Below are 21,775 nucleotides of genomic sequence, written 5' to 3' on the forward strand. Positions count from 1 at the left end.
TTGGCACTATAGCTTCGAACCCTAAAACGATGACCTTTAATAAACAAGACCATTATTATTTGTCTCTGAAACACCGCCTTAGGTTTTAGGTTATCACGCAAGGCCAGCGTACTTCGATATACATTTTCCTTTCGTAGACCCAAGAACTACAGACACGGGGACTAAGTCCTGGCTCGCTAGCCCCCTATTTTGATACGTCTCAAAGTAATTGAGGAAGTTGAACCTAGTTATCTTAGCAGTGGGCGGACTGAGTCGATTCCCCCTTGTCCCTTCCCAAGTTGCTTTGTCGCGGAGTCAGTTGGCCCACTTAGATTCGACGGGATTCAGAATTCGTTTTAAATGTTGAATGGACTCCCTGGTTTCGCGTCTAACGAAGTTTTTGGGATAATTTTGCGTCCGTTGCGTTTGTAATTGGGCTTCGTCCCAGATTACCTTGATTTTTTAGTTTAATGATATACTTGGGTGAAAGTGTCTGCTTTTATCGGAAGTTATAATGGAGAGGCCTTCTTGTGGATTTACTCGACGTTTTCACAGTTGCAAATCCAATTGAAAATGCTTAGTTTTCATCCTTTGAAAGTTGAAATTATCTAAATTAAAGTTGAAATAAGGTGTGGTTGGAAATTCATACATTATTATCTTTTTGAATTCGCTATTAGCATAAGTAACGTAATATACATAAGTATAACCTAACGACTAGTAACAGTTAGCGGATAGTTCTTTCTTTAGAACAGGGTTGCCACTTTTTTGATTTTTTTAATAAAAATCAAATCAATATATTTTTTTGGATTTAAATCGATTTTTTGTATTGAATTTATTGATTTTTATACAATTAATGGCTCTAACTTTTTCAGTTAACTAATCTTGAATTAAATAAAATCTTAATTGAATTTAATTACTATTTAATATTTTAGTTTGCTCAGAATTTCTATGTATTTTAATTTTAAGAACTTCTTTTTTTGCCAATTTTTACTCCCCCATTGAAATACATTGTGTGATTTAAATTAATGATTTTAAAAAAATTATTTGATTTAAATTTTTATTTTAATTACGATTTAAATTAATTTAATTAAATTCAGCCAACCCTGCTTTAGAAACGAAATTATAATTATTAGCTAAGTCAATATCCAAGGCACCACTTTAGGCCTAAGTCATCGAGCGACTTTTAAAGCCATTAATTCATGTGGCCGGGTTACGATAATTATTGATATGGTCATTTTCGAAAAAGACTAGCATTGAAAAACAGAACAGGAAACGATATACTTAAGTTAATTATGTTACTTACGTTATAAATCATATACAAACTACCCTAATATCAGATTTTGTAAAAGGGACTCATTTTAGTCAAATGCTTGTTATGCCCATTAACCGCGTTTCTAAGATGTTTTCGATTTTTTGACAGAAGCCACTTTTGAGATAAAGTAAATTTTTGTAAGGACTTAAATCTTTCAGTCATTAGGTCTGTTCCTATAGACAAACAAACAATACCATCAAAGCAGACAGACTGTCCACTTTGCAATTTGACGTGATCCTCTTGTACTCGTTGAATGTTGATTTTGGAGTCGTAGGAGCTTGAATTTACGAAATCTTACACAATGGTGGTTTAAAGTTTCTGAGAAACAATATGTTTTACTATTCGAGAAACGTAATGGGCGTTAAAATAAAGAGCATTGAATTTGTCACTCGCATTTGAAAGGGATACAAAATACGTTTGAACAAAAGTATACAATATCCATTTCTCTGTAGTGCAGGACAAAATAGGTAATAGAGAGGTTAAAGGGAATATAACCTTCTCAGGAATTTGGGGCAATACATAATTCCCTCCTCTCATTTTTCTAACCACGTGTTATACGTAGTGTGAAATACAGTGGTTTTTGAGAAAGTATCCCCGCTTTGGTAGTGCTTTAATTTCTCATATCTACTAGAACGCCTTTCGTAAATCTAAAGCCACGTACCTCATTATTAAGAAATTATATTTGAATAAATATCCAAACTATAATGAAAATAATTAATTTATAGCTCGGATACTGTTGTTTATATGTTAAGTAAGGGTGCATTTAAAAAATAAACACTAAATGTGACGCAATAAAGGTTTCAAGCGAGAAAACCTCTTCAGGGCGGGCACGCTTCCTCTAATAGAAGAATTGGGTGTTTTAACCAGGGTGGAAAATAAGGATTTTTTTGAAAGTGGACAAATGACCAGTGACCCCCCTGGCCAAGAATAAATAAACTGGACCATGACCAGTGCATGTCGTCTGCTACATTAGAATACAGTGTTTTAACTTTTAACCATTTTTAATAGGGTTAATTTTAGGGCTGTGCAAGTACTCGAACATCATCGATTACTCGGCATTTTTTGAAATCGAGTACTCGAACTGGACCTCGAATAAGTAATTGGAAAACACTTGTCGATTATCGAGTACCAAGAAATTGAATAGTTGGGTATCCGATTACTCGAATAAGCGGCTGTAAGTTCAGAGACGAGTGTTTGCAACTTTTTGGGGTGGAAATAATAAACGGTACCTACAATAAGTTAGAACTTAGGAGTCTTAACTTCCTAAGCAATATACGAACAGATGGTACATTAATAATTTAAAAAATGTATATTGTATTGTTATTTTACTATTAATTACTATAATTAGGCTAGTAGTTTAGTATACTAGTCTTTTTATATACCACTAGTCACTATAATGTTACTAAAGTTCTGGAAACTGTGGTTCATTTAAATTTGAGGAATATTTTTCAGCATTGAAAGCTAGTTAATACTCATTTTAAATTTAATTTCCTAATTACTCGAATAAAACCAGCTCCTATACAAGTATACTCGATTTTTTTCTGAATGAGAAAGTTTCCCCTTAATCAAGTACTCGACTACTCGACTCGACTTCAATATTACTCGACTCGAATTTTCGATACCCGACACGATTGCCTAAAACCACTACTCGCACAGCCCTAGGGAATTCGAATTGGAGTGTACAAACATGCCACAGCCGCCGTTACACAGACCTTCAAGTCCAAAGACTTATAATAGGCCAAAACTATTCGCTTGCTTTGGGACGAAAAGAGTACACCTTTTACCCCATACTACCAACTTCTTTTATACAATAACAGCCAAACTGTATTTGGAAGTTGCTCGCTATTTCCTAAAAATTACTCCAAAACTAGCGAATAGTTTTCGCCTAATATAATCATTTAAAAAAATTAAAACACCTCGAATTAATTAAGTGGTCCAGTGGACCACTAACCCCCCTCCGATTTAATTAATAAACTAGTCCGTGCAATTTTTAAACTGGTCATTTGCCCACTGCCACCGCCTTATTTCCCACGCTGGTTTCAACTATCGCTCTAGACTAGCGCCATGAGCGAGAAAAGAGAGAAGCTATGGCGCACCCTACCCAACAAGAAGGGTTCTTTAAGCAAACAACAACATCGAGGTACTCAACGTTCGAGGAGAAACATCAACGCAAACAAATACGTTTGCAGTCGTATTTTCACAAATTGCGCGCCTTCCGCTAACCCAGGGTGCACGAAGAATTAAAAACGTCGTTAGAACAATACTCAAACAGGAGTTATGTAATGATATGAGTATTGTCCAAATACAATTATTTGTTTCTTCGTGTGTCCGGTTGTACCTCGTACTTATTTCGCCAAATTCGTCTAGGCGTATTTCAATCCAAACAAGTTTTTACCATCTTAAAGTGACAACAAGTACGCTGCTAGATAAATAATAATTTGGTAAATTATAATTATTTAAACACTATAAATATATTACGACGTGTCACGTAAGCTCTACAGAAATATGTCGTCAGCTCTACAGAAATATGTCGTCGTCTTGAAGTTGTTAATTATTCGACTCCGAAATACAAACGTGAAAAGTAAAACGTCTAAAATGTTGACGAGACTCGCGACGTTGTTGTTCAAACTCCTATAGGGCTCTGCTTAACCTATCAATTTGTTCAGTCGTAAGCAAAAATTTAACCCATTAGAAACAGTTTTATTTTAATGACCTAGAAATATATAATACACTTTTGATTTGCCGAATTTATTTATGGAACTGCGCAAGCCCTCATTACGTTCCTACTAGAGTCTTAATACATCGTTATAAGTTCCCTTTGGATAAGTGGGATTAGGTTGCTGGCAAGATTACGACAGAACACACCCATTCATTCTGTACTTGATTGGTTAGGCATGGACACCGTGCTCTTGCAAAATGTCTCTCTCGGAGTTTGCGCAAACGATGGTTAAAGAATCCAATATATACAGACTTAGCCTAAAACTTCGTCTTTTTAAGTAATTACAAAGAAACAAAGCACCACGTTTTTTTTCGGTTTTTACGATGATAAAATTCTGGTTTAGAAAACTTTAATATTTTTTCTAAAGGAACGTGTTTTTTTTTGATGGGGTGAAGTGGTTTTTGGGCATATAATTTTTCTTATTATTTCGGAAGAAAATTGAAGCAAATCTCAAGACGGGCCTTTTTATATTATCTCTCCTACACCCAAAGAACGGCCTACATTCGATACAGGCCCCCACAGATTTTTCATTTCATTTCTCTCTCGATTGTTTAGTTGAAATATTGGTTCTTAGTTGGGAGGGGCGATGGATAAATGGCGAATCGGTTTTTAAATACCGTATGGAAATTCAGACACACCAGACAAATTAATAGATTTCGAAAATTTATTTAAGCAAATATATAGCTATACACGTTTAGTTCCGGTTAATTTTAATTACGAAAGAATTAGATTTATTTGATTAGATAGTTTCATTTCGGTATTATCGCTGCAAGTTAACAAACGGGGCATAGCATCAGATAATGATGTGCTAACGCAAGTTTTCATTTAACAGTAGCATGAAAGTCATTCATAATGAACTCTATAACTATTGCTAGATCTGCTTCTTCTTGAATTTAATATTTTATAATAAACTTTAATTTTTTCAATTAATGTAACTAATTTAGAATAATTTATACTGCTATCATGGTATAAGAATCATGTTTGTTTCCAGTTGAAATGTAAATATTATAAAACATGATATTATAAAACATGATATTATAAAACATGATATTATAAAACATGATATTATAAAACATGATATTATAAAACATGATATTATAAAACATGATATTATAAAACATGATATTATAAAACATGATATTATAAAACATGATATTATAAAACATGATATTATAAAACATGATATTATAAAACATGATATTATAAAACATGATATTATAAAACATGATATTATAAAACATGATATTATAAAACATGATATTATAAAACATGATATTATAAAACATGATATTATAAAACATGATCTTTCTTAACTCATCAGCCAGAATATCTATTTTTGTAATATAGCTAAGGTCACCTATACGAAGACAGTATTATTGAAAATATAGCAATATTATTAATTTCACCACATACAAAAGTTTATTTTAGAAAAGTTAACCAATAAATAAGTTGGGTGCCGCATTCATATCAAAATATTTCAAATTTGGGAAAAAAACCTGAACCTTTTAGACTCAAAACAGAGAAACCATTCAAGCAAAAGCCGCTGTAGGATCATAAAAGGAATTTTCCAATATCCCCGCCTACAATCGCTACTAGTAGAACGAGAATAGAGGACTAACTTGTAAGTGAGTTGTAATGGCGGCCGCCATGTTTTGACGCGAAACTAGGCCTATAATTCTACCGAAACAAAAAATATAGTGTTTTTTGCCAGGTTACCTGATAGAACAATGCATGCCCAGTAGTACGGAAAGAACTTTGCTGGTTCGAGTATCAAGTAACGATCGACGATGGTGGTCTTCTTAAACGCGTATATCTATTAATTTTTAATTTATTTGGGAGTGCTTTCACTCTCAACAGGTGTGACCTAAATGTGTCATTGTAAGCCGCGCGGTTCTAATTATTTTATTTTTCCTTTTAAGTGTGAGGTAGCGGTTCTTATATGGCAAAAAAAGTTACCAAATACTCTTCCACGCGATGTTAACGAAATTGGGGGAATTCACTGACCTGTCGTAACCTTTTAACCTTGAGAATTTGGGCGTTTTCCCAAACGTAATCTTAAGCCGTTACAAAATCACAGTTTATTCTATAATTTGAGTTTATGATTTGAGGCTTTTTGCAGTTATTGCCCATTTGAGAATAACAAGATAAGGTGTATTTATTAGTATATATTAAACTTATTATTTACCATGGTGAATATTAGTAGAAATTATGTTTAATTCAGAGAAAACGGCATGGTATTAGAAGATAAAACTTATTTTATACAAGACGTTTCGAGCCGAGGCTCTTCTTCAGTCGTTCGTTAGTTTTAATTTGATTTAAAATTTTACCACGCGCCATATTCAAGTTCTAATATCACGCGAGCAGAAGGTCAGCGTGTTAAAAAATAAACAAAAGTTTTACTGATTTTAACAATTTACGTGTGTAATAGAATCAATGTAACCGATAAATCCAAAGTATATGTAAGTCAGTGTGAATTATTAAAATATAAATATAAAATAAAATAAAATTTTAAATCACAATATTACCCCAATTAGTTACTTCTTGACATCCTTTATCTAAATTTAAATTACCTAGTTTACGAATATACAATCCTTCATAGAATTTTCTTTTGTACCAATTGGTTTCCCGTTTTAAAATTTTGTAATCATCCCATTTAATAGAGTGGTTTAACGTAGACCAAATATGTTTTGAAATTCCGTTATTCATATCGCCCTTAGCCACGCAGGATTTATGTTCACGTATCCTGTCTAAAATGGAACGTTTTGTTTCACCAATATACGTTTTTCCACATGAGCAAGGGATTTCATAAATAACGCCTCGAATGGCGGAATCTTCTATTTTAGGTTTTAAATGAGAAATTTGATTTTTTAGTATATTAGTGGTTTTTGATACTAAGTTTATTTTATAATTTTTCAAAATACGTTTAAGTTTCTCTGTGGTTTTAGGTATATAGGGTAAAACTAAAACCTCCTCTTTAGGTTTACTTTTCATATCAGAAGGCATGCTGATTAAGTTTCTGTCAAATATGGTTTCTATAAGTGTTTTTGGATAATCTGATTCAATTAACTGATTTTTAATTTTTAATTTATCCGCAATTGGGTTATCAGATATGGATTCAATATGGTGTTTTAAACCTTTTACGACTGATGTTTTTACATGGTTGGGGTGGTTTGAATTAAAGTTTAAAAAGGTTTTTGAATGAGTAGGCTTTTCCAAAAGCCTACTCATTCAAAAACCTTTTTAAACGTTATTTATGAAATCCCTTGCTCATGTGGAAAAACGTATATTGGTGAAACAAAACGTTCCATTTTAGACAGGATACGTGAACATAAATCCTGCGTGGCTAAGGGCGATATGAATAACGGAATTTCAAAACATATTTGGTCTACGTTAAACCACTCTATTAAATGGGATGATTACAAAATTTTAAAACGGGAAACCAATTGGTACAAAAGAAAATTCTATGAAGGATTGTATATTCGTAAACTAGGTAATTTAAATTTAGATAAAGGATGTCAAGAAGTAACTAATTGGGGTAATATTGTGATTTAAAATTTTATTTTATTTTATATTTATATTTTAATAATTCACACTGACTTACATATACTTTGGATTTATCGGTTACATTGATTCTATTACACACGTAAATTGTTAAAATCAGTAAAACTTTTGTTTATTTTTTAACACGCTGACCTTCTGCTCGCGTGATATTAGAACTTGAATATGGCGCGTGGTAAAATTTTAAATCAAATTAAAACTAACGAACGACTGAAGAAGAGCCTCGGCTCGAAACGTCTTGTATAAAATAAGTTTTATCTTCTAATACCATGCCGTTTTCTCTGAATTAAACGTATTTATTAGTATTAGCATAAGTAACATAATAACAATAAGTATGACACTTCCTATTGCTTTAATGCTAATTTTCTAACCGAACGTTTTTCGGCACTGATACTCTCTTCAAGCTGTGACTTGGACTCGCGACTTATCGTTTTGGATGGCTACGTTTTGATAAAAATTTAAGCCAAATATCGGAGAGCACGTTCTGGAGTCTCGAGGGGCTTTGGCTTTGTTTAGAAGCGCGCGTGCGAATCACGCGTGATAAAAAAACATGAGCTCGTGGCACCGAGAAAAACTTTTTTAATTTTTATCATTTGAGCCTAATATTCCGCCTATCTATCGGAAACCAGATATTTTGGCTTAGTGGAAGTCTCGCGTATTTTAGACACTAGAGGGCTCTGTAGTGAGAAAACATCTTGATTACGCAATAACTATGAAAATCAGTTTGGTTGTGAATCTCGTTAATTGTCATACTTATTGTTATTATGTTACTTATGGTATTAGTATTAGTATTAGTAAACACGTTTCCTTAGTTGCGAACAATATTGAACTAACTTGTAAATTATAGGTGGTTTACGACACTAAGTACCAACATGTCGTAAATCTATTGTTAGAGGCACTATGGAACGCTAATATTCGAAATAACGATAAAATTAGGACAAACGAGCACCTCGACCTTTCGGCAAACCTTTTGGGAATTGAAAATACTCCAGATACGGGGGCCAAGTGGGCCTCTTGTTCTAGATAATCCGGCTAACGTTGTCCAACGGTTTCCTCGAATGATCAATGAAAGCGTCGAAGGTACTTTGGATGGCGGGGGTCGTACTGGGTCCGCGGACCGTAGGTCGGAGATATACCCGAATTTTGATACTGATAGTGTCGGAAATTGCGCGCAGTCCGAACGAGATCGCCGGGGCTTGTGTCCCAACGATCCGTCGGACGTCTGCGAGGAAAGATTATACGCGGTTCCGATATAGATTAACGGAAATTTGGCAAAAGGTGCTCTGATTTATGGAAAGTTGTTTTTTTATTTTATCCGTCGACTGGAAGGCCAAGAGGGCTTCGGGTTTGATAGTTAAGGAGGGGCCCACACTACCAAAATACCTCGTCAGGAAGAAGGGGCCCAGATTTTTTTAATTGAAGAGAGCCAGGGTTGTAATGGGGATGGCGAGAGGTATATAAAGAACATCCGCTTCGACAAACGGACAGTTCATTCGTGTGCCACGAAAAGAAGCATTGCAGTTTCATTTGGATTCATTTCGGTGTTTAATCGTTGGAAAATGAAGGTAATTTGGTCTCTCTTTTTGGTATCCGAAACGGAGTTTTTATAATTCGATTCGTTGACAGGGTTTGCTGGTAATTCTCGCTTGCGTGTGGTCAGTTTACGGAGGCGTCGTCAATCGTCCCGTCTTGCAAGCGGCTCCTTTCGGGGAACCACTCTACTATCCCGAAGAACAGCCGTTATTCGCCGCTCCTCAGCCGGCTCCATTCTTCTCGGCACCACCCGCACCATTCCCGCAAGCACCCTTGTTTCAAGCCCCTCCCGCACCCTTGTTTCACGCCCCTCCCGCACCCTTGTTCCACGCCCCACCCGCACCCTTGTTCCACGCCCCACCCGCACCCGCACCCGTCCTGCACGCCGCCCCACCTCCACCACCCATATTTCAAGCCGCTCCCATCGTCCACTCGGCTCCAGCACCACTCTTCCACTCCGCGCCCATTTCGTACAGCTCGCCATATTCCTTCAGCGCCCCGTTCTCCTACAGCGCCCCACTGTCGTACAGCGCCCCTCTTCCAGTGGCTCCAGTTTTGCACTCCGCAGCGGCGCCGATCGTTAAAGCTCACCCAGTAGCGCCCATCGTCAAGGCGGCACCCGTTGCGCCCATCGTCAAGGCCGTACCAGCGCCCGTGTTCTCGTCGTATAGCACGTACACGTTGGCCGAGGAAGCGCCCAGGTTTTTGGCCAGCGCTCCAGCTCTCTTCAAAGGCTGGTAAAGTCCTAAAAAGGTAGGCATTTTTCACTCTAGACCCGGTGTTCATATTTAGTTCAATGGTAACGAGTTCCTTTTCCCTTTAATTAGAGAAGGATTTTTTTGAGTCAAACGTAAAAGACCTTTTTTCCAAATGCACCTATCACACGTTCAAAGAAATCTCACCTTCACCTTTAAAACAAAATCAGAACCTCAAGGCTACTTTTCTCTCAATACAACGAAAATCAAAAATGAGATTGTATTTTTTTTATTGTTTAAAGAAATAAAAAAATTTCTTTGAAAAAAACAAAAATTATTGTTCGTTATATTTTGACATATTTATTTTATTGTGATCGGTTTTCTGGTTATCTCCCAATTGATGGATTTTTCACATCCATTGTTAGTTTTCTTCAACTGCAGCTCGAGAATCGAAGTATGTAGGGTTTTTCTCGGTGTTGCATTTTGAAATCCTGTTAGCTCAATTTGGGTTAGGATCAGTGGAGTATCTGAGGTCTCCTAGTACCCCTCTCGAAAATAATTTTGGTGGGTCACTTAACAATCAGTGTCGTTAAAACCGTTTATTCCCATTCGACCGAAATCCCATTCGACCGAAAGAATTTTAAAATGTAGCCCAATTGGCGGGGTGATTTGGTATTTTATTTATAAGGTATGTACTATCGAAGATCCATGTTTAGGTTAGGTTAGGTTAGAGTTGGTTAAGTTTACTATTTCAGTTTTGGTTCAGTTACTTTTGTATCTTTCTTTTTATTAAGACGGAATAAATAATTATTATTGATGTATAAATACCCTCCTTTATTAGCTATCCGCTCCATTGCAAACGACTTCAGTAACTAAATTGAAAACATAGCAAAAGCCAATTTATATAGCAGCGTTCGGTCGAATGGGACACATAAAAACCGCACGTTTCGGTGGAATTCGGTCGAATGGGACACCTCAAAAACCGCCTTCGGTCGAATGGGATTTCGGTCAAATGGGACTAAAGCGTTAAAACGGGACATAATGAAAGCTCTTAGATAAATAAAAATCTATCTTTGTTCCAGCAACCATCGACTGTTCCAATCCAATTAAAAATTGGCCCTTTATTTTATAGATTACGATCTCGTATTAAAGTTTTTTCTTTAATTTTTCGTAAGCCGATTGAAAAACCACTTTCTCTATCTTTCAGCGTATCCTATCGATCTTTTATTTCAAAGCCTATTTCCTTTTCAGTTAAATAATTTATACAACGGGCATTTTAAAAGAGGGTTCAAATCTGGTTTTCAATCGGCTGAAAACACCGCTTCAGCGAACGACGACGCAAAAACGTTGTATTAGGCCTAACGGAGATTTTTTGCGTCTTCACTGGCTATCGCGTCGTTTTCGCCCGAGTGAAAACCAGCCATTATCTCGCTACTATACGTGACAGTGAAGTTAATGTTTTTTTTACTTTAATCAGCGGGAAGGACGCAAAAACCAGATCAGACGCTGCCCTCGCTAGAAAAGGGTTTGGTCGGCCACCGATTGGTCGCGCGAAGGGTGCAGCTTGTACTCGCCTGGTAACCTTTCAAAGTCGATTTAATCGTCCTATTTTTTCGTAATCCGGCAACCCCTACTTGTTTCCGTTTGAATTTGGGGCTAGCTTTGATGGATTACGCTTAAAGGGTTAACCTTTTTTCTGCTCGACTATCTAAGTCGAGATCGAACTAGGAAGAAACGTCACGTAGAACGACTTTTCAGGGTTCTAAAATGTCTGGCGGGCGTTACTTGATAAGGATTCAACGATAATTATAATTTTATCGGATTCACCGTTCGTTATCTGATATCGCTTCCGATATGCAATATGATCTGAGAAAACTTTTACTTCCAACTACGCTTACTTTTCGCGTTGAGTTGATTGACGATAGGAAGTGTGATACATTTGAAATAAGATAGTGCAAGTAGATTTTATTACGGTTTAACATAAATACCAATATTTTATTTATTCACATTTGACACCGAAGTTAAAAATATTTCGAGTTGAAGCGGATAAACTAACAATTTAGGGGATTGTTCATTATTGATTTCTCTACTATATAATAAGCTACTGGCAGAGTTAAAGACTTGAGGAATTATATCTCTAGGTCGTAAAACAAGCTCCAATATTTATGACACACAATGCGACATCAGAAGTACTCTGTAGATTAACCTTATTGAAAGTGTCCAATCTGGTGACCAAACATTGCCCAGGGCCTACGAAGGTTCGAATGAGCCCAATTTGATAAATTTCTTCTTAGAAATGGGGCCTACAAAGGCCTTTAAAAGGCAATGCATCTACCTATCATGGTAATGTTATTCGCGTTGGTTTTTCCAAAAACGTTTTGGGAAAATAAAATAGTGTTGATCGAAAACAGTCATATATTAATTTTCTAATAATAATAATTCTTCGGGAAAATATGCTTTATCCATACGCCTATTAATTTTTACATTTATGACTTTTAAGCGAAATAATAGACATTTTGAGCCGGGATGCAATTTAGCAGGTAATTCCCGGCCAACGAAATTTGCTTTCAATTTAATACTTATCCCGTATGAGATACATGTATAATAAAAACTTCTGATGATATGTATTCTTCATACATATTGAACGAAGTTCTTCGGACTACACGCGGCTAATAATTCAGTTTATGTAGTTTCAAGCCTTCACCAACGTACCATTTACGAAACGAAGACGTCAACAAATCTTCCAATCTTACATAATGGTTGACCAACCAACGACCGGCTTAGGAAAGTGCAAATTACCCATAGACCATAAAACCATCCACATTGAAGGGGTTTCGAAAAAAGGACTATCTCGGTAGGCTCTCTACGCGATAATTAGATGGGCGATGATTTGATTTAACATCCATCTACCGGTATGTCGCCATCGGAGAAAGCTAGAGGATGGTCTCCCGCTGGGTCCATCCGAAAGGGGACTCCGCGGTTGGTCGCAAATCAATTTTCGTAGGACCCCTAACCCAAATCCCAGTCGCGTACTATCGTCTACGGTGTCTACGCTACTTAGGAAATCTATAATTTCACTGTAAATTTAACTTAAAACCCGGGGAGGGTACTATTAAATGGGAAATTTGATGCCTGTACCGGAACTTCGTCTTTACTTCGTTTCGCGCCTCGTAAGATTGCGGTTAAATGAAAATTAAAATATTTCGTCAACTGAATTAAGCAGTTTCCGCATTTTGACGCGAGTATAAAAGCCAGTCGAGACGATGGCAATATCATCACTCGAACGTCGTCTTCGATAGCAACCAATTCAATCACCACAATGGCCCAGGTATGCTCGCTAATCTTCTTTGGATAAAGTCTCCCAACCACCACTGACCGCGTCTTCTTTTACAGATCGTGTCCGCTATTGCCCTGATGGTCGTCATCTGCTGCTCGGGTGTCTTCTCGGCACCCGTTCTGCTGGCTGCACCCGCTTCGCCGTACTTAGCCGCTGCACCGGTGTACAAACCAACGGGGGCCCTGATTCCGGCAGCTACGGCCCTAGCCGCGCCATTCTACGGGCCCGCGGCTACGTCATTCTCCTACACCCACCAAGTTCACCCAGCACCAATTCTAGCGCAAGCTCCGGTGTTAGCCGCACCAAGTTACGCTTCTCCTCTGTTTACCGGTTACTATTGTAAGTAAACACTGGCATTTGCACCATTTACGAAATCTTAATTAAAGGGAATACAACCTCTGAAATTAGTGACAGATTCAGCGTTGCTTAGTAGTATCTTGCGGAGGTAATCCCCAAAGTGTTGGGATCTTCCGTAAAGAAAGCCTTGGAGGCTGTAGTCATTCAGTTTGTTCAAAAATGAACTCAGGTGCCTAAAAATATTTATGCAATAGCATTAGACTCTGATAGCACCAAGAATTTAATTCGGGTACCTAAGAATATTTCTGCAATAGCATTAGCCTCTGATAGTACCAAAAATGAATTCAGGTACCTAAGAATATTTGTTCAGTAGTATTAGACTCTAGTAGCACCAAGAATATTTCTGCAATAGCATTAGCCTCTGATAGTACCAAAAATGAATTCAGGCACCTAAGAATATTTGTTCAGTAGTATTAGACTCTAGTAGCACCAAGAATCAAATCCGGTACCTAAGAATATTTCTGCAATAGCATTAGCCTCTGATAGTACCAAAAATGAATTCAGGTACCTAAGAATATTTGTTCAGTAGTATTAGACTCTAGTAGCACCAAGAATATTTCTGCAATAGCATTAGCCTCTGATAGTACCAAAAATGAATTCAGGCACCTAAGAATATTTGTTCAGTAGTATTAGACTCTAGTAGCACCAAGAATCAAATCCGGTACCTAAGAATATTTCTGCAATAGCATTAGCCTCTGATAGTACCAAAAATGAATTCAGGTACCTAAGAATATTTGTTCAGTAGTATTAGACTCTAGTAGCACCAAGAATATTTCTGCAATAGCATTAGCCTCTGATAGTACCAAAAATGAATTCAGGCACCTAAGAATATTTGTTCAGTAGTATTAGACTCTAGTAGCACCAAGAATCAAATCCGGTACCTAAGAATATTTCTGCAATAGCATTAGCCTCTGATAGTACCAAAAATGAATTCAGGTACCTAAGAATATTTGTTCAGTAGTATTAGACTCTAGTAGCACCAAGAATATTTCTGCAATAGCATTAGCCTCTGATAGTACCAAAAATGAATTCAGGCACCTAAGAATATTTGTTCAGTAGTATTAGACTCTAGTAGCACCAAGAATCAAATCCGGTACCTAAGAATATTTCTGCAATAGCATTAGCATCTGGTAGCACCAACAATAAATTCAGGTACCTAAGAATATTGGTGCAATAGCATTAGACTGGTAGCACCAATAATAAATTCAGGTATCTAAGAATATTTGTGCAATAGCATTAGCCTCTGATAGCACCAAGAATAAATTCAGGTATCTAGGAATATTTCTGCAATAGCATTAGTCTCTGGTAGCACCAAGAATCAATTCCGATACCTAAGAATATTTTTGCACTAGCATTAGCTTCTGGTTGAACGGTTAGCACCAAGACTGAATTTATGTATCTAAGAAAATTTGTGCAAAATCATTAGCTTCTGGTAGCAACCAAAAATGAATGCAGGTACACGAATGCGTTCTTAGTTTGCTAAATTTGTTCTATAATTTTAATTGAGATTCGGCTTTGAACAAAGTCAAATGGAACAATAATGTTTATGGGTGGCCCATCTTGGTATAAAAAAAGAGGGTGACTAGGGATGTAATAAATTTGGGGGAACTTAAAATGAGATCAATTAACCCAATTAAGAAGAAAAGAAAACTTGCTGGCGTCATTAGAAAACCAAATTTTTCGCGCAATTTTCAGCGACAAGTCAGCGATAGGACAGAATTATTAATTTCGTAATACCTGACTTCAGTGGCCCATTAACTACCTCTCTAACGACGACTTAGCGTTGTTGCAGGCAGACGATATTAAGTTTTCGGGTTCCAGTACTTCATTATAGTTTTTGAGGAATTTAAATTACTTAATAAAATTAACATTTATTCTAATTATGGAGCTACGTTATCGTAAATATTATGTAAACAGAAAATAAACGCTTTCAAAATGACTGCGAGATCCAGGTTGGAAATTCTGATAATACTTCTTTGTTTCGCGACCCTAAAAAATAATTTTAAAAGAATATTTCCGATTTCATAATAATTTAATATTATAAATAGTAACGCCCGGTTTTTCCTACGATCTGCGATAATTAATTATAAAAGTGAAAAAATTCGGGGTGTGTTTATAATGTATTCATAATCCAGTTTTTAACGAAGTTTCTTTTGATTTCTTAATGCAATTAATGTTTTCCTTGTTTCGTTGAAATTTATTCCAATATCTTTAATTTTCTAACATCATTTATTTTTTTTCAGAATCGATGAAATTTAAAATTATCCGGAACCTTACATTGATATTCTGCTCGGTACAATCCTGAAATTACACTTTTTGTATATATATATCTGAGAATTTGTATTTAATTTGAAATGAAATTAAAATTTGAAAGCAAGAATTATATCACTGTTTTTTTTTAATTCGTTTGTAAGCGAATTTATTTATTAATAACTTTTATTCTTTATTTAAATTAAAGATGAAATAATAAACATAGTTTTGTGTAAGTCAGATCAGCTTTAAAAATAATATAATATATATTTGAGGTTATTTGAAACCCTTTGAGGGTAACATAAATACTTAAATAACAATTGAAATCTAGATATTTGTTTTTATTTAGGTTTCAAGTCGCGTCAGCTTAAATCATTCTCTTAATCAAGTTCAACCATTGTGATTCTATATAGCAAACTCTGTCAATAAAATTAATTGACAACTGGAAAAACCACTATTGTTAGTTAAAGAAACCCGAAATTTAACTTTTTAACCTTTTGAAATTTCGAAATAATGTTAAATCATAAGTAACATAATAACATTAAGTATGTCAATTGGGAAAAATTATCACCGATATGTTTTTCAAAGCTATTAGCATATGTAACATAATTACTCATAAGTATGCCACTAGCTCTATTTCTTCACTAACGGTTTGTTTCACAGATATTGCGTCATCCGTACCCTACGTAATATTTGCCGTCATATTTGATGTAATATTTGACGTCATCAAATCTCAAATGCTGATTATGCCGTCGCCCAATTAGCTCTACGTCTGATAAACCGACGGCCATTATTTTAGTAAACAAACCGGTTTGAACAACCAAGGCTTAGGAGCTAAAATGAACTACAATATAGTGTCAAGTTCTGTTAATGTAATTAATTTGCAAATTAATGAAGTTCTCAGAGACTCACGTTCTAAAATAAATTTGCATTGTCAAATAAAAGAAGCGGGTTCATTGGAAAAAATAGTTGAAATTCAGGTTGAGCTTTTCTGGCGCATCTACAAGGCTGGAGTCTTTGCAAGTTCTTTTGAGCCTAGGCATAAATCTTCTAGGCTTGATATGGGTTTTAATAACGCTGGTGGAATATCCCACTTCGACGACTTGTTCCATTTTCGGAAAACGATCACCTTTTATTTTTCTAAATTACTCATAATTTAACTTCATCCGCACAAACCGAGTGAGTTTATAAATTTCAATAAAGCTACATTGGGCTGACTAAAATTCCGACGCAAAAAATTCCTTCTCAATTTCGAGGTTTTCCATTGGCTTAAATACATACGTTAGTAGCCAATAGTGTGACTCCCAAAATTACTAAGATGAATAAAAAGGTTAAAATCTAACGTAGTCCACCTTTTTACTGGTTCGTGGTGAAACAAACCGTTAGTGAAGATTTTTGAATGGAATAAAGTACAGTGGCATACTTATGAGTAATTATGTTACATATGCTATTAGGTTTAGTTCCCAACACAGAGCCCCCTAGTGTCAAATATTACCACGGCGAAATATATTAATACCAAGGATGATAACAGGCTACGCAATAGGAGTGCGAGTACAAGAGAATGTCAGTGTCGAAAAAAGGTTCGGTCAGAAAATTAGCATAGGAAGTGTCATACTTAAAGGTATTACGTTACTTATGGTCCAATTCACTTCCGAATTTCGCAACCGGATGTTTCTTGTTTTCCGGTTTTTTTACGGGATAATTTATAAGATAAAGGCGGTAATTAAAGTTTACTTATAAATAATCATATAATATACTAAGCTTCCAAATATCTGGTTTTTGATACACTATAATTTTGAACAAATCTTGAGTCATGAAACAAATAAAACCAATTATCCGGCAGTGCTGCCAATCTTTAGTTTCCTAGCATAATAGGGGTGTTTCAAGGTTATAAATCGCTATGAACATTTCATTTATGAGTAAGTTCGTTTTATGACTACGCCTACTCAAATTTTTATATAATTTTAGTGTAAATATGTTATAATTTAAATATTAAAAATGTTAATTTATATTTAGCTAAATTTAACGTTTATTTAGAGTTTAATCTAATTAGAATAACGGTAATCATAAATATATCATATGCAAATTTACTTATAATTTTTCGATAAATACGTAATATTAACACTATTAATTTATATTTAGTCAAATTTCATGTTTATTTAAAGTTTAATCTAATTAGAATAACGGTAATCATAAATATATCATATGCAAATTTATTTATAATTTTTCGATAAATACGTAATATTAACACTATTAATTTATATTTAGTCAAATTTCATGTTTATTTAGAGTTTAATCTAATTAGAATAACGGTAATCATAAATATATCATATGCACTGAGTCGAACGCCTATTAAAATTTCTTTAACATTTTACGGTAAATAAGTAATATTAACAATTTAAATTTATATTTGCCAAAAATTTAATGTTTATTTAGAGTGTAATCTAATTAGAATAAGGGTAATTATAAATGTAGTATTAGTGGGGAGTCGAACGCAAATTTGAATAATCTACTTTGAAAGTATTTTGGTCCGCAAATTCTGAAAAAGAATTTGGGTGTGTAAAATCGGAGACAGACCTTGTCAAGTTGGTTGATTTTATTTCCTAGATTCGCCGCGGCTGACTAATATAGGCGTTGATATTCATAAATTCGAATCTGCGGGCTCTTTAGTTTTTCCGGATTGTACAAATATCTGTGGCGCGATTTTCTAACCCTTTACTCTCAATTTCAATTTCTCAAATTGAAACTGCGATAAAACTATGGAACTGAGCTAGTATTTCTCGTATAGATCGATTTCATCTATACGATTTATGGAAAAATCCTGCAATGATTTTCTATATAAAAAAACCTTGAATTTATAACAAACAAAATTATCGACAGGTTCAACTCTTTATTTTGACGTAGAACTTCGTAACACGACGAAAACAAGTTTCGTGTTTCAATTCATTATATTTTTCGTTTCAAAACCTTAATTGTATCCCTAACAGTTTCTGTCGATCAACCGTGGTTTACTTGAAAGTACTATAAAAGGTAGCTAGTTACTAAGAAAACCCTACGTAATAATATAAAATTGTTAACTATAAATACTAAAACGTTGGACTCACGAACAATAAAATCTTTTATTTATTCGAATAACAATGAAGAAATGACCGGTTAAACGAGTGCTGATATTTCGATATATTTTTTAAAGAAATCTTATAACACGGTGACTGTAATTCGTAACCGCAAATGCTTATAAAATCCATCCAAATCCATATTCAAATCCAGTTCAAATTTGACGCGTTTAGATGACAGATAATTGTAACGTATGTAAATTACACAACCAGCCCGACGACAATCATAGTTTCTCAATAAATAGTTGATAAGATTTTAATTGGGGGGTAATTAGTGGTAACCGTACTTGAGGTTTTTCGTTTTGGGGGGGCATGCAAATTTAATAATGAGGTCATGGTTTAAACGAAATTATAGTATTTGACCAACGATAGATCGAAATGTTGTTTACATCGATTTTAGACGAAAATGCGTTATTAAAAATTGCAAAACTTTACCCTAAGTTCTTTATCGGGCTAGACGAATCAGCCCGACAAAGCCGCCAAATTATTTCAATTTATTAGCCATTAGTGTCCCTTATGGAGTCAACATTGCGTCAAGAACATAATAGTAGTAGTAATAATGGGAAAGACACGACATTTTACACAACACCGGCTCTCATTCTTCGTCCAAATGTACATCGAAGCTCTTCTCTTATTAACTCTTCCGGTTATCCAGCCTCTCATGAGCGGGGATTCACGACGTTATAACAATGGCCGCTCGGTTTCGGTTTACAAAAAACCTACTTTTCAGCGAGAAAGTAATACACCTTCAAAACGCGCGGGGAAACCATATTTTCTTTCCTTTCGGCCGAGATTTTTCCCGCTCGAAATGCCCCTAATTTCCCTTTCTATGGCGTGTCTGTCACGCGGAATTCAAAGCTGAGAGCGTTCTAGGGTAACACGCCTCCCTTTTCCAATGCCCCGCGGCTCCACGACGAATATCTCTGTTAAGCCATTGGAGATGGCGTAATCCTCTCGTTCTTAACAAGAAATAGCCCCCTCCATTTTCCAACTTCCCCCTGGTTTTTATATTATAAGCGTTATAATAAAACGGGACTTTAATGAGAGAAACGCAACGACTCCGTTTTTTTTTTTCGAGAAAAACCCGCTCGGGTGAAGGACAAGTTGAAGAGAAATTCGGGCTGGTGGAAGGACCCACCCTAAGGGTCATCGCGTTTCCGCGAAGCCAAAAAAATTAAAGAGGTTTTTCTTCCGCCCTCCCCTTCATCGTATAATCTTTGATTTCAACCAGTGAGAGCGCGCCTTCCGAAGGCTGGTGTCTGGGAGTGGTCCAGTTTCAACTGGGCTTCCACCACGACCGACTTGGGTAACTTTTTAGGGGTATATAAGGACGCCGATCTCTCCGAGAAAGTATTCCAACTTCTTCCATCGTTCTAGTATTATCTCTTTGCTTTCGCAAAAACCCTCAACTTATCTTAACATGGCCAAGGTAGGTTGCGTGGCGTTCCGCTCTAGGATAACCGTTTCAATTCTCACCGATTCTTTGCTTCGTACAGATCATCGCCCTCGTTGCCGCTTTGGCTTTCGTCGCCGCCGCTGAAGCCGGTGTTGTTGGTTACGGTGGAGCCATCGCTGGTACGATACTCTGGTCACTCTCACCCCCGCTCAAGTTCCCAGACTTAAGTTCCATTTGTCTTTCTAGCCCCAGCTCTCGGTTACGGATACGGCGGTTACGGTGCCGGTTTAGGTTTGGCTTCCCCACTTTACGGAGCCGCCTACGCCGCCGGTACGAGATTTACTCTCACGAGTCACCCACGAGACCAAAGTCCAAAATCCAATGTTTTATTTTTTAATTTTAGCCCCAGTTGTTAAGGCCGCCACCCCAGTCTACGCCGCCGCCCCAGCTTACGCCGCCCAAACCGTCGTCAAGGCCGCCCCAGCTCTCGGTTACGGATACGGTGCCGCCATCGCCGGTACGTCGATAATTTCTTTAGCAACTCACCCAAAGTCCAAGACTCAAGTGCAATTTGTCTTTTCAGCCCCAGCTCTCGGTTACGGATACGGCGGATACGGTGCCGCCATCGCCGCCCCAGTCGTCAAGGCCGCCGCCCCAGTCGTCAGGTACTTGATTTTCTCGGACAAACCCGCCTAGGGACCCGAATCCATAAACTAACGACCATTTTTTCCCGCTTCCAGCCACTCTTACACCACCTTCCACTCCGCCCCAACCGTCGTTAAGGCCGCCGTTCCAGCTTACGGTGCCGCTTACGGTGCCGCCATCGCTGGTACGTGAAGAGTTTATTTCGTCGCCAAAGTCCAAATACTGAAGCGCAATTTGTTTTTCTAGCCCCAGCTCTCGGTTACGGATATGGTGGATACGGAGCCGCCATCGCCGCCCCAACCGTCGTCAAGGCCGCCCCAGCTCTCGGTTACGGATACGGAGCCGCCCTCGCCGCCCCAGCCGTCTACCACGGTTAAACATTACTTGTGTGAGTATTTGAACCATTTGCCGCGAACTGTCTCCGGCCGTACTCGACAATTGGACTAATCTTATTCTCTTTTTTTTCCAGAAATTATTCACTAGTCCAATAATCTACATGTTAATTGCAGATTAGAGGGTGTTAAAGTATTTTAATATCGTCTACTTTGTTAGACTTTTACTCAAACCTGTAAAAAAATGTTAAGACAGAAAATGTGAGAATAAACTATTTAATTTTCCAGCAAAAACACTATTTTTTCTTTCCTTTCTTACACAAATCATTCGACGCGTGGCTTTTGCGTGAGGTAAAACATTAACTTTACGCTACTATGACGATGAGGCAAAGAGCGCGTATTAGGCATTACGATTGAGTTTAAAGTCCATCAAAAAATGTATGGTCATTCCAAGAAATTCCTCTCGGTAATAATGAAAGTGGCAGCTAGGAGCAACAAACACAGCACCCCACAAAAGGAGAACGCAACCCGTCCAAAGTCGTGGATTTT

General features: G+C 36.6%; 3 protein-coding genes across 3 annotated transcripts; all 3 read left to right on the forward strand.

Moving 5' to 3' along the window:
- Window positions 1-9,127: 9,127 nt before the first annotated feature.
- Window positions 9,128-10,003, forward strand: LOC149925945 (uncharacterized). Its single transcript, XM_090161828.1, has 3 exons — window positions 9,128-9,133; window positions 9,195-9,854; window positions 9,929-10,003. The coding sequence occupies exons 1-2, from the start codon at window positions 9,128-9,130 to the stop codon at window positions 9,840-9,842; spliced, it is 654 nt and encodes a 217-aa protein (XP_090017954.1). The 3' UTR covers window positions 9,843-9,854; window positions 9,929-10,003.
- A 3,082-nt stretch (window positions 10,004-13,085) lies between these two features.
- On the forward strand, window positions 13,086-15,873 carry LOC149925946 (uncharacterized). Its single transcript, XM_090160592.1, has 3 exons — window positions 13,086-13,124; window positions 13,190-13,472; window positions 15,734-15,873. Coding segments are annotated over exons 1-3 (294 nt in total). The 5' UTR covers window positions 13,086-13,115; the 3' UTR covers window positions 15,736-15,873.
- Window positions 15,874-20,225: 4,352 nt separating this feature from the next.
- Window positions 20,226-21,520, forward strand: LOC149925947 (uncharacterized). The gene is made up of 8 exons (XM_090160829.1): window positions 20,226-20,282; window positions 20,350-20,428; window positions 20,496-20,579; window positions 20,653-20,766; window positions 20,833-20,914; window positions 20,990-21,078; window positions 21,141-21,282; window positions 21,364-21,520. Exons 1-7 carry the CDS (start codon window positions 20,274-20,276, stop codon window positions 21,269-21,271), a joined length of 588 nt encoding a protein of 195 aa, XP_090016955.1. The 5' UTR covers window positions 20,226-20,273; the 3' UTR covers window positions 21,272-21,282; window positions 21,364-21,520.
- Window positions 21,521-21,775: the final 255 nt, after the last annotated feature.

Source organism: Leiobunum rupestre, chromosome 10 (genome assembly GCF_980474605.1).
Source record: "Leiobunum rupestre chromosome 10, qqLeiRupe1.1.hap1, whole genome shotgun sequence".
In the NCBI taxonomy this organism is placed as follows: domain Eukaryota; kingdom Metazoa; phylum Arthropoda; class Arachnida; order Opiliones; family Sclerosomatidae; genus Leiobunum; species Leiobunum rupestre.

Bases quoted from the DNA above. Each gene is read 5' to 3' on its own strand.
- LOC149925947 (XM_090160829.1), top strand. The intron at 20,580-20,652 runs GTACGAGATTTA...TTTTAATTTTAG, and splicing joins CGGAGCCGCCTACGCCGCCG to CCCCAGTTGTTAAGGCCGCC. The intron at 21,079-21,140 runs GTACGTGAAGAG...TTGTTTTTCTAG, and splicing joins TTACGGTGCCGCCATCGCTG to CCCCAGCTCTCGGTTACGGA.